The 13,235-nt window shown below is 37.8% G+C and overlaps 1 protein-coding gene across 1 annotated transcript; it reads right to left on the reverse strand.

The window, feature by feature from the left end:
- Positions 1 to 3,139: 3,139 nt before the first annotated feature.
- Positions 3,140 to 11,791, reverse strand: LOC145988596 (uncharacterized). Its single transcript, XM_083123587.1, has 4 exons — positions 11,287 to 11,791; positions 7,338 to 7,434; positions 5,546 to 5,853; positions 3,140 to 3,277 (listed from the first exon to the last, which is right to left on the reverse strand). The coding sequence occupies exons 1-4, from the start codon at positions 11,559 to 11,561 to the stop codon at positions 3,160 to 3,162; spliced, it is 798 nt and encodes a 265-aa protein (XP_082979713.1). The 5' UTR covers positions 11,562 to 11,791; the 3' UTR covers positions 3,140 to 3,159.
- Positions 11,792 to 13,235: the final 1,444 nt, after the last annotated feature.

The following is a 13,235-nucleotide window of genomic DNA, read 5'->3' on the forward strand; positions in this document are numbered from 1 at the left end:
ATGCTTCTCCGAAGGTGTGTTTCCTTGTACATGGAAGCAAGCAAATATAGTCCCTATCCTCAAACACGGAAACAAAACTCATGTCACTTCCTATCGGCCGATTTCCTTACTTCCTGCACTTGCACTGCTAGCTGAAAAAATCATTTCTAATCGTATCCTTGCACATGTTTCTCCGTTTCTCTCTCCTACTCAACACGGTTTTCTCCCTCATGCTTCCTGTGATACAAACCTTGCTTGCTTGCTTACCAAAGCAGTTAACTGCCTGAATGCCAAGCAAGACATGGATGTTGTATACTTAGACTTTTCCAAAGCCTTTGACTCTATCTCTCACACGCAACTCATTCACAAATTATCGAATAGATTCAATATTCACGGAGCTCTTCTTAAACTACTTTCATCTTACTTGCACAATAGAAAGCAAAAGGTTATCGTATCTGGTTTCTCTTCGTCGTGGCTCCCTGTAGTTTCCGGTGTGCCCCAAGGAAGTTCTCTGGGGCCCCTGTGTTTCTCTCTCTTCATGGATGACATTCACGAATATATTTCTTCCGAATGTTCAGTATTATTGTATGCTGATGACTGCAAATTATTCCGAAACATTACCTCACCTCAGGACACATGCTACATCCAAGACAATCTCAAACACATTGAACGCTGGTGTCAAGACTGGAATCTCAAATTAAATCCGGATAAATCTGTTGTCATGAGGTTTACCCTAAAATCCAATAACACAGTGCCATCCTACAAGTTATGCAACCAGGTTATTCCGTTCGTACGACAGCACAAGGATCTTGGTGTCATTTTTGATAGCAAACTGACTTTCAACCATCACATAGACTACATAACTTCGAAAGCGATGAAAACACTTGGACTAATTTACAGATTTACAGACATAACTCACGTTTCTGCCCTCAAAACCTACTTTACAATGTGTGTTGTTCCTATTCTTGAATATGGCTCCTGTATTTGGTCAATGGCATGTGAAAGCAATTTAAAGAAAACAAACAAAGTAGTAAGTTTCTTCGTCAGAATAGTCAAACACAGATGCCCAGCCCTTGCAAACTTCTCCAAACAAGAAATTCTATCCACTCTACAAATGCATGACCTTTCTCTTCGCCGTCAACTCTCAGATTTAACACTACTCTTCAGAATCATCAATGGACAACTTTTCACCAGCGAACTCTTGCCACTTCTTAATATCAGAATCCCACGTCCCAACAGTAAATGCAACAACTTCTTTTACATTAAATCTTCAAGGCTATCCTTAGAACAAAGATCACTTCTCTACAGGCTACAAACCATTTACAACTCATTAAAAGACGCTCCGGGCTTCCATTTAACAAAGCAGACTTACAGAACGGCGTGCATAAAGCAGCTGAAGAGTAAATAATATTATTCTTGATCTAGTTGTTATTATTCTTGTTATATATGTATATGTGTGTGTGTGTGTCCATCTTATTATTTTGTTTATTTCTCTTCCGGTTGATATCCTGATGTAAAATGGATTTTTCTGTATTCAGGACTTTTCAAATAAATAAATAAAAATAAATAAATACTTACTATAAAATAAAAATATAGTGCTTCCAATCCAACAAAACACTCTGTCACTTTACCTGCCTTTCTCCTTCCGCGACAGAAATAGTGCTTCATTATTACAGTTACTGCACTGCATAAAAGAAGCAACCACTTCGTCATGCTATATTGCCACATTACTGTCCCTGCCAAACGGTGTGAACCCCGAGCCTAAGCGCTATTCAATTGTTTTCAATGATGTTTGCGCGAGTGTCTCCAGGAATGGAATGACAATATGGCAACAATGGTGAAGGTTGGCGAGCAGCGTAGAACAAGTGATGCTAAGGGAGAGGGACGGCAAAGATATGTGTGTTGCACTCTACCCAATTTCAGTCATTTGTGATGAAGGATCATCATCATGCCCCATATGCAGTTGTGTGTGTTGAAAAATCAACATGATATTCCCAACAAAGAGTGAGTTTGACCCTTTAAGAGGGCATAGACGTTTCATTTTATTTGTGGTGTCATCGGCTCATTATTCAACAATATCGTCACACATAACCTAACGAGCTAGAGAACCAATATGACTGACTGTACAGTGTGGTGCACAAGTATTATCAGACAAATTGTCCATCAAGATTTTCATTTATTTTTCTATTATATTCTATGTGATTTTAAGGAATAGAATTTCATTGATGCTGGTGCATGCATTCTGTTCTAATTCTTGAACCTCTATTACATTAAACAAAGTAAAGAAACATCGCAATCAAAAATTTTCTTTGTAATAATTATGCATCCCATTCAATTATGACCAATAACAGATTGGAGGTTTTATCCACTACCATTTAAATGTCTTACAAACTTGTTGGGTCATTTATTTAGTAATGTTCCATTTTTAACACTAGCATGCCTAAGGTTATAGCATTTATAACCTTCAACACAGTGAAGTTTTAAATGAAACATCACACACTCATATACTTACTGAAGATGATTATCAAGGCCAAAGTAGAAAATTACAATATATATTGTGCTACTGAACATAATTGCATTACGACAGTATATAACAACAGAAACATAAAATGTATTTTACACATATGCACTGAAATTATATTGAGGAACATATAACATGAGCTTCCACTTATACAAGGTTTGGGAACAGATCAACAAAAGTATCGTCCCACAAATCATCATGCATATCTGCCTCAGTGTCATCTGCGAGTGGAGAGCTGAGGGACTCATAGCCTGCATCCGAATGGGGCGAGGATGGTTTCTGGGGGAATGACATGACATCCAGCCAATCCATAGTTTGCTGGTCGGTAGTTGTAATGTCCAAAGAGAGAGAACTGCAAACTGACGGAACGGTTTCAACAACTACAGATGGACCTGAGCTGAGACAAGAGTCAGATGTTGGAGTGTTGCACTTCTGTGAAGCATCAGTACTTTGAAGAGTGTCATTCGAAATTTCCAGTACGAAAGCATCTGATTTGGGTGAACAACACACTTCGCCCAGTTCCATCAGTGTGGCCAAACAAAGGGGCTTCCTCTCGATTTCGGTGCTTTCCTTGGCCTGTTCTGCAAGGTCTGAGGGACTCACACACTCAATCACAAAGTCAGACTCACTCTCACTTGCTGCACTATCAGCTTGTTTTGTCAAGTCACTGGAACAACTGACATCAGTTTCCAATCTGGCGATTCCTCCATCTGCTCTGCTTTCTGCCGCACTATCTCCCAGCAGGATTTCTTCAATAACTCTGCTTTGGTCAAATGCCTGAAAAGAGCAAATTACAAAATTACTCTACATAAATTAGTATACCTTATACTCTACCACATGTCCTCTTTTTCCAGGACATACCCTACATTTTAGGGAAATTACACACTGAAGCGACAAGCAACAGATGCCACTTGGGAACAAGTAAATCAACAACTTTTTACACCGTAGCGGTGTGACAGACCACAGGAGCCTGCATTCGATTGATGAAATTCCTCAAGCGTATTTTAATGGAGAAACAGAATACCACAACAAAATTGGATCAGAGTTTAAAACTAGGGATGCCCAGGGTCATTACTAGGTAGTGGAAAAAATTTCAAATTGTGTATTAAAAGTTGTTTCTAATAAATGTGTGAGCAACAGGAGATTGTGTGGCAACTGCACCCAATGTTTTCTTTCTCTTTTTCTCTCTTTCTTTATCTCAAATTTGAACAGGTTATCACGTTTTACTATCCAGCTGCTCAACATTATTGGGAATTAGTCAGAATTGTTATCTCTCTTAGGAAACTATTAAGTTTTTTCTTCCCCCAAATTAGAAAGCAATTTGTAAACTATTCAGTGACGGGTCTCCTCAAATAACTCCTAAGAACCATCCACAATGTAAAAAAATCATGTTTGCCAAGTCATTCATATTCTAAAGGGGAGAGTTGACGAGCAGAATGTGTCTTGCTTGATGAAGAACATTGCTAAAACCTTGGTATTTAGGATAATCTTTTTGCCGATTTTTTCTGTTATTTAATTGTGTTCTTGAGCACCGAAACTGACTGAAGGAAAGTGTCCTTACGAGTTCAAATATATGGAAGTCAGATGAGTTAAAGTAACGGCTCCAGAAAATATGAATGTGTGGGCAAATTCCATTTAATTTACACCTTAATATGCATTTAACATGTGATATTTGAGATAGAAGTTGCTCATAAAAGTTGTTTTCCTGTATGCTGGAAGGAGGCAAAGAAAGGGTACAGAGAGTATGTTTGGTCGAGCTTTGGGGTTGGTTGGGGATATCCTGCTATGGTTTACAATGGTGACAATTGTGGAAAAATTGTGCAGGCTGAGGGGATACCATCCTCTCACATCCCCTTCACTTTGAGCACTGCAGGTAGGGGCAATTTTGATATAATATTTTTCAGTAAAAATTGACAGCTTTGATAAATTGATTGCTTACGTATGTTTTGTTTCTTGAGCAGTTTTACTTTTCCTTTGTGTTTTGTGGGATAAGAGTAAAAATTTAAGTGCTCTTCACGTTCATTCTCCTAATTCAGTGCATATTTTTCAGGTTTTTATGGCATATTTGCCAGGTGTTGGTGCATATAAATTCTTGAATTTGATATTATGAGCAGATGTTCTTTGAAAATCAAAAATACATGTTCAATGCTTTGAAAAATGATTATGAAGGAATATATTAGAGTGGCATTGAAAACAACACATTTCTTCAGTATTAATTAAGAATGTCAATTAATGGTATGGTTTTCTGTATGTTCTAATAATTGTACTAGTTGTAGGATAGTACAAATTCCCCAACAAGACAAGAGCAGCGCACCTAACGGCAGCCAGAGAACTACGAACAAAAGACGCACGCCAAGCAACAGCGCAGCAAGTTCCAACGAGGATGGTGGCAGTGGCCACTGAAATTAATCTAAAAAGAAGAAAAAACAGCTTCGCGGATAAAAGTGAGTACTAGTTTCTCCGTATTTATATACTACCGCGTCTCTCTTTTCCCAATCATGAAGACAAGAGAAATACAAAATAGCAAATACACATATTAAACTTTTAGTTTCAGGATAGTACATTTTTATTCCAGTCACATTAGGCTGTTTTACTAGCTGCTGTTTGCTGCCTAGTGAACCTGACATCCACTGATTTGCCAGCTACTACTTGAAATAGTGCATGTTTTGTCTTCAGCAAACACCTGTTAACCCTGTGGCTTATTGGCAACTGATAAATGGTGCTGCAACATTTCAGTTTGTACCATGTACAGTGGTATCCATAAGTATTACCAAGCAAATTGTCCATCACCACGTTTACTCCCTTTGTTTTGTGCAATGAGAGTAATAAATAGTCATAGACAATTTGCTGAGCAATACTTATGGATCCCACTGTACTAACACAGAGGGGGTTGCATCATCTGGTTTGCATTATGATGCCATTCTATTGTGCTGCACTGATAACACCAAAAGGAGATCAGGTGTGCAGACCTCATGGGCTAGTCAATATGCTAAATTACTGCCCATTATCCTCAGTACAATTAAAGAATTTAAGCAAATCGCATACCTGCTGAGGTTCTTCCTTGACATCAACACCTTCTCCACCTGAGAGTAAGCTCTCTGCCAGCTTCTGGAGCTGCTGGAGGTACTCCGCTGGGCAATCAAACTCCAGGAGAGGAAGAGTCTCGTCAGAAGCAATGCCAGCTGCGACTCCTGTCCCTTCGGCAGAGGGGCATTAATGGACGCTGCAGGTTCAACAGATCCGCAGCCGACATTGGTTCTCACGGACAGACGGTTCTTCAACTCCTCGTTTTCTGCCAGCAACCTCTCATTCTGTTTCCTAAGCTCATCGCACTTGCACGTCAAACTGTTATACTGCAGGAAAGAAGACAAAAATTACTTAGTCATAGGCATGGCACTGAGTGTCTAAATTTGTTATTCATTTTGATTTATAAAAGGGCAAAAAAGGCTCATTATTTTTAAAGAGAACAGCAGGGGGAGAAAACAGTCTATTCCAAAGATTAACCAAAGTAAAAATGTATTAGATCACAAAAATTTACTTTAAAATGCAAGATATGTTACAACTTCATGTTTTAGATTTATCACTTAAAATTCCCCCTAACTTTCAAAGATTTCTCTTTAAAGAGGCTTAAGCTACGCACATTAATGTATTAATAGTATGAAATGTAAAAAAATGTAAATAAAAAAAATGAAGAACCAGCTGCAATGGATAATATTCATCTGATGTTCATCACCGTGATAGGGTGGTTAGTGCAGCATTCTACAAAGGCATCCCAAGGTTGCATACTTGCCTGGACATGGTGTTCTTTGTGAGTGTTCCTTCATCAATTTAAACATATAAAATCACTCAGTCACTATCTTCACAATTAGCAAAAAGTGGCAGAAAAGCAAAGCAAAATATACCAAATCAATCAATCCAATATTCATTTGGTGGACTCAGTAGGTGTCATCCCTCAAAGATGATTATTATTATTTCTACCACTCAACTTACTATGTCCCACCCTACCCCCTGTGCACACATACATACACACAAATTTGTGGCCACATATATCAGGTAATATTTTTATTTTTCCTGCTGGTCAGGCTCCTTATCTCAGCAGATTAACCTTACAGTGGATCCCTACTTTGCATATTAACTCTGATAGACACTACAGGGCAACTGGGGGAGTGCACTTCTATCCTTCCCTCGTATATCCAAATTGAAGGGGTTCCAGAGAGGAGACTAAACAGTTAATCCTCACCTTTATCAGTTCAATACTCCCAGGACAAACATATTCATTCCCAATTGCATGGGGGGAACCACTAAGATAACAGAGCTTTGAATTGCCCCAACATACGCTCAAACAGGTCGTTGACCTTTTGTTTTGGGACAAAAATCGTTACATTTGGAACCAAAAGCCAGACAAAGAGGCAAGTACAAAACAATTGTAATAGATGTGTGTATCTGTGTTCAGCTATATCTATGAACATAAACCACGAACCTTTGGAACACGATCCGAGTTGCAATACAATGACAATGCCAAAGTTACATATTAAAATTGGGTCACCCTATAAGACACCTAGTCGATAGTTAATCACAATGAGAATGAATGGCACAATTACAAAATGCACTTTCCCCAGCATGTTTCCAAGTCCACTTTATGTGCAGCTAGGCTAATCAGGACTGGACCTACTCTTTCAATCAACCCACTACATGCTCCCACTCGGTCCTGAATCTGGGACCCCTTGGTTACAAGGCAATGACATTATCACTATGCTATTAGAGAGGTCCTGCCAGCATTTGAACAAAACTCCAGGACAAACTGATCCCCAGTTAAAAAATTCAGAGAGAACATTACCTTTTGTGTCAATTGTTTTACTTCCTTCTCCAACTCATCCATTCTTGCCTTCTTCCTGTCGCGAGAGCTCTGAGCAGCAACCCGGTTCTTCAGTTTCCTGCAAAGTGAAACCCAAGACCACTTAGCATACAGAGATGGACAATCAACACAAAAATATCTATGGTATCTTCGTAAGAAATACATAGTCTGATTTCCATATGCTGGATAATTCTCTCCATGTGTAGGAGGATAAAGAAAACATTTCAAAATCTTGACATGAGTGTGGTGTGATGTTTGAGATTTTGTAGAATGTGCATAAGCTATTTCTGAGGTTGCAGAATGCAGCAATTTCATCCAAAATGATAGTTCATTCAGAATTGTAAGCTATTTTTTTTAAAATGGGAGAACTGGCATACCAACAAAGAAACAATCAACAAATGGGTCAGAAAAAATGTTTTCAACTAAATCTCGGTTATGCTTAATGAGTTATTGGACCAATATATTGACACATGATCAGTATTAAAGTTCCTAATTTGGGCAATGAGTATCTGCAGGATTCTTTCCAACTGCTTGAGTTTGAAGTTGTTCCGATTTGACATAATCACACCTTGTGGGAACTTTGCGAACACTGTTTCTGCACATAAACTGGGGATCTGTTGACATAATTTAGACCCCTCCCTACCTCCGAGAATCATGTTGAATTTTTCTTTAAAAAAAATGTCTCAGTAATATAAAATTGGTTCCAGCATGCAGAAAACATAAATATCTGATACCAAATATGGTCTGCATAAGTAAAAAAACTGCCATTTTTTTGGAGTATTTTCGCGGCTTTTATTAGTAAAAAACCGCTAAATAGCGAAAGAACACATTGAAAATAACTATCAGTCCAAAACCTAACAATCCTAAACTAAGGATGTAAAATTATAGCTGCTGTCACATTGGGTGCTATATCAGGGTGTCTACCAAAATAACAAGTCCAAAATTCTTGACTTTTTTTTTCTTCTTAACCTTTATTTATTCGACCCATACTTAGGTAGTTGGAAATTAGCAATTAAGAAAATAAATATTTATTTAGTGAGTTAAGATTAACACTGAAGCTGTATTTAATAAGAATTAGACTTGCTTTACCCTGGACTGCATTTGGCAGACTAGCAAGGCTTTGGTGTCTGGACTCGCAGCCAACAGTGGCGGAAATTGGATTAATGGGGGGGGGGGGGGCAAGGACACTATATTTTCCTTTGCATATAAGGTTTAGCATAGTGTGGGGGCAAAAGTGGTGGGCAACTGCCCCCAATCGCCTTCACTGACAGCCAGTATAATCTTATGTGGGGGTTTGTGTTGTCGTCCCTAAAGGTTTGAGATTGATTGTCCCTTCATCCATCATCTTACCACCATTCAGCAGAAAAGTGAAATAAAATAAACTAAATCAATCAATCAGTCCTTCTCATAGCAAAATTCTTGACCACAAGCATAATTTCTGGACTTTTTGACTTATTTGTTGACTTCTTTAGTTTTTCTTGACGTTCTTAACTGGTAGACACTTGTGCAAAGCCTTAGGGCTGTTAGGCTTCACAATAACACATTTCTGCAAGCTAAAAACAACTGAAAATGTTCATATACAACAAAATCTTTATAAACCATGAAAAACATTTCACTTTCCCAAGGGGGTACAGAGGATCAAGGGTACCTGCTCAGGGAATACTACTTTTTCTCTTTTTTTTTTTTTTTTACATTTAGTTCTAAAAGTGTTCTGAATGTTCAATCCTAAGAGCTACAATCTATGTGTACAAGCGTGCTTTTCTAGAGATTTTTCTGATTTTTGCATGCCTTACTATTTGATATTTGTTAGGGCATGAATCTTAGACCATTTTTGGTGATACACACATTAGCTTGTTCAACAAAATAGCCTAATTTTTGTTGTTGTTGTTGTTTTGGCTGCATCGTGAAATCCGCCAACCCCGATTTCTAGCACATTTCAAAATTCTTTGTCCAAAATGAAGTTTCTTCTAAGAAAGGGTGTTTTTAAGTAGCGTGGAAGGAAATTTTTAGAGATACACGTGCTACGAAACTTACATTTTTGTAATATTAAAATTCCTTACCTACGTAAGAAGGTTGCCCGAGCATAGAGGAGGCGGGGCCGTTGCAGATCAATTACCCCAGGGGCGGAGCGTAGAATCTAGGGGGGGGATTTTTATGAACTTTTTGTTTAGCCCTGAAAAAGCGACTGTGACATATCCATCAGTACGGATTTGGGTGGATGCTACGACATGGCCGCAAGTAGACATCCACCTCGCAACTTTAAATGGCTGTACACTCTTACTTTAAATGGCTGTACACTCTTAAATATTTGTTTCCGCGCTCGAGAATTTTGTTTTTCACAATTTGCAACACACAATCTTCCTTAAAAAAAAAAAAAAAATCCTAGCAAAATCGAGGGTGGAAGATTTCACGATGGACCCGTTGTTTTTACAAAACTAAATCAACAGTCAATAGAATATTGCACAATTGTTCAAGATTCAGAGATGAACAGTTCATTTACTTGCAGTAGTAAAATATTTGGTACTAATTTACTATTCCACAAACAGATTTCTTCATTTTTACACAAGAAACTACTTACGGTAATAAGTTCCTGTAGCATTGTCTAACAGCTGGAAGGTGTTTTCTGTCATGTGGGAATGTATCATAGCAGAAATTCATTATTTTTGTTAAAAATTATTTCTCCGATGCACAATAGCCTTTGGCGCGTACACCTCCGTAGATTATTGCGAGTTGTGCTTGTGTTTTGCAGGGTTTCCAAACACGCCATTGTTTTCCGAAAAAATGACTTGTCATGGATGCATGGTGAAATTCAACCGGGTGTGGAAGATCCACTGGATTTTGTAATTGGGTACTTGAAAAATGGGTAGCCCCAAAAACCATTCACGCATAGCCCCCCGACCCATTTCTGGCAAGGTTAAGTTAGGCAAGCATAGTTAAAATTTTGTTCGTAAAATAATGCAAAGAAGCTTATAAAAAATTCACTTGAATATTTTTTGGGTTACGAAAATTGGAAACGCTGCATCGACAAAACACAAGCACGGCACGCAATGATCTGTGAAGGTGTACGTGCCATACTGTTTCTTACGGAAACGAAACAACGCAAATAAAGGATTACTCGCAATGTGAATAGCTGACATTACTTTCATCAAAAAAACGTGATTACATCTTCAAGAATGTTTCGCGAAGCAGATAGGTAAGTACGAATGTTAAAAGTGACAAAACGAAGAAGTTGCATGTGTTCGTGGAATAGTAAATTTTTACCCACTCCTCCTAAAAAAGGTAAATGTACCCTTGTGCATGTGCACACATGCCATGATGTCATATGGGATGATGTGCAGGTGTAGAGTTCAACAAACACTATTCCTAAAGTACTGCTAAACAAACAAAAATACTAAAATGGCATCCGGTGCTGTATAAATTAAATGTGCATTTTATATTGATAGGAACATATTACAAATAACTTGTCAATTGCGCTCATCACTATCTCAGGCATTTCCAATTGGATAAGATATTGGGATCGTTGATAGCACTCACTTTGCCAATCACCAAACCAGATGCATATCCTATTTTTTTGTCTCTTCCTTATATGACAGTAGTTTTAAGACACCACTGATCCTCAGGTTAAAAAAAAATACTTTAGTATAAATAGAGGTTGAACAGATTTCTTGTTCTACTAAATTCCATTAGCAAATGAAGTTTGCGTAGTCTTTGACATTATCATCAATTTAATTTTACAATTCCGAATTAGAAACATGAAACCGATTAAAACGCCTAGTTTACTGAGAAATCGCAAAAACACAACAAAAATCATTATAAGTGTACATACTGGCATGTAGCAATAACGAATTCCTATGGGTTACAGAAATAAGAAGATATTTACATCAACTTGTCACTCTTCATTTATGGCATTGCTTGTATCTTGAAAACTTACTTTCGCATTAACTTTTCTTCCAGAGTTAGGTGTTCCAGTTTTCTCTTCCTGCTACGAATTTCCTGGTTTTCGCTGTCCCTCTCGCACAGGGACTCCGAATGAACGCGTTGAATTGCTGACATCTCAGATATCTGTGAACTTTGTATACTTTTCCTAACTACGGAACCGACACACGAATTTCGTACACGAACTGGGATCAAAACTTCTTTCATACTTTCCAATCCGTTAGAAGACTTTGGAAAAGCTGTGATTATTATTGTTTTTGCTGTACTCATTTTGTACACACTTTCCTAGACTTTATTACCGAATGAAAACAATACCATACGTGTTCTGGAACACACAACTACAACCAAAATACTTGGAGAGCCTCCCAGAAGACACTTTTATCACTAATGTTTCCTGATGAAACTGTTCTCCCTGATGTGAAACTTTTTCTTTTCTTGTTGTTTCTGCTAGAGCTCTCGCACACCCACCGGAACGACACGCTGGCAGTGACCTAATTATCTTGTGACGTCAAGTGCTCGGCCCGGAAAAATCTGGTAGCCAACTATTACTTCCAAAAAATTCCCTTTCTTACACGTTCTTACATAAGGGGAACTTGGGAGCATTGAGCGTTCCCCGAAGAATGGTTTTAAAACATCCATATGGACATGCTATTCTTCCACCTAACCAAACTAGTAAAACCAACAGCAAAAAATAAGAGTAAAATTGCCCTTATGTACTTATTTGCTCCGAGCTTTCGACGTGCCTCTATTTTAAATATTTCGTTCGATCAGAAATGTAGTCTCTCTTCTACATAATAACCTATGAATAACCTTAGAAATTGCGAGAATAGTGTATAAATAAATTGATTTATTTCAGTGTCCAAGTCTGTATAATAAAACGTATTCATTCATTCCTTTATTTTGGACTTAACAGCTTTTATGCAATTTTTTGTCCATTACAATATACATATAAATTCTTCATTACTCCTTTACATTTTAAAATATCCGTCTTTCCCCCTATTACATATTAAAAAAGAACCACAACAAAAAACGTTCCCCTTTACAATTGTATGTTACACTTCCTTAAAAATGATAACAAACTAGAAAAAAAACTCCAGTATTATATGGTGTGTATCTGCACTTTCTCAGCCTAATAAAACGTAACACGTTGATTCAGCAGAGAGTTTTATACTGAGTTTGCAACAATGCTAGGCAGCTGATACTTTTCAGCACGTGGACGAAAGTGATTGGCTGAGTACTTAATCACCGACAAGAATCGACGAAGTGGTCACCACAACTCTCTATGTTGCATCATTCTTCTGGACTCGCAACGTAAATAAAATATTTTCATCGCTGCTTGCGTCAGCGGTCGAAACATGCATGCAGATTCACGCCATCATGACTGTTACTGTGTGAGAGAAGTAGGTTATGTATTGCCTTTTAATAAATGTACACCAGCAATATTCAGCACAGCAGGCTGTTAAAGCGGAATTCAGGGCCTCGTGAACTGAGACGCGGGGAAACACGGAAAAATCCGGCAGCAGAACTTCTGTCGTCTGCTTCTATTGAAATGAAATGGTGTACCGCTTACTACAGGGTAACGTGCGGAACCGAAGCACGGAATTTCCGGCTAGAAGTAATAAATAATAATAATAACAAATTCTTTATTTCCGTAGATCCATATCCATGGGTGTGGAAAACGTCATACAATACTAAATATTACAAATGGAGTAAGATTACAATAAAAAGAACAAAATGCAAACACAAAAATACAAATAAATCATATGGGTTAAACATAAACAGTTATAAGTGTTACATACTAAACTTGTAAAACAGATAATCCAAATAAAGGAGACATACAATATCAAAAGAATTTAAATGCTTCAATTTACTAATCCAGTTTAACTATTGAAATTCATTGAGATTATATAGAGGTATATCTGTTAAATACTGTTTAATTGATTT

Source organism: Lepisma saccharinum, chromosome 6 (genome assembly GCF_977018435.1).
Source record: "Lepisma saccharinum chromosome 6, izLepSacc3.1, whole genome shotgun sequence".
NCBI lineage: Eukaryota > Metazoa > Arthropoda > Insecta > Zygentoma > Lepismatidae > Lepisma > Lepisma saccharinum.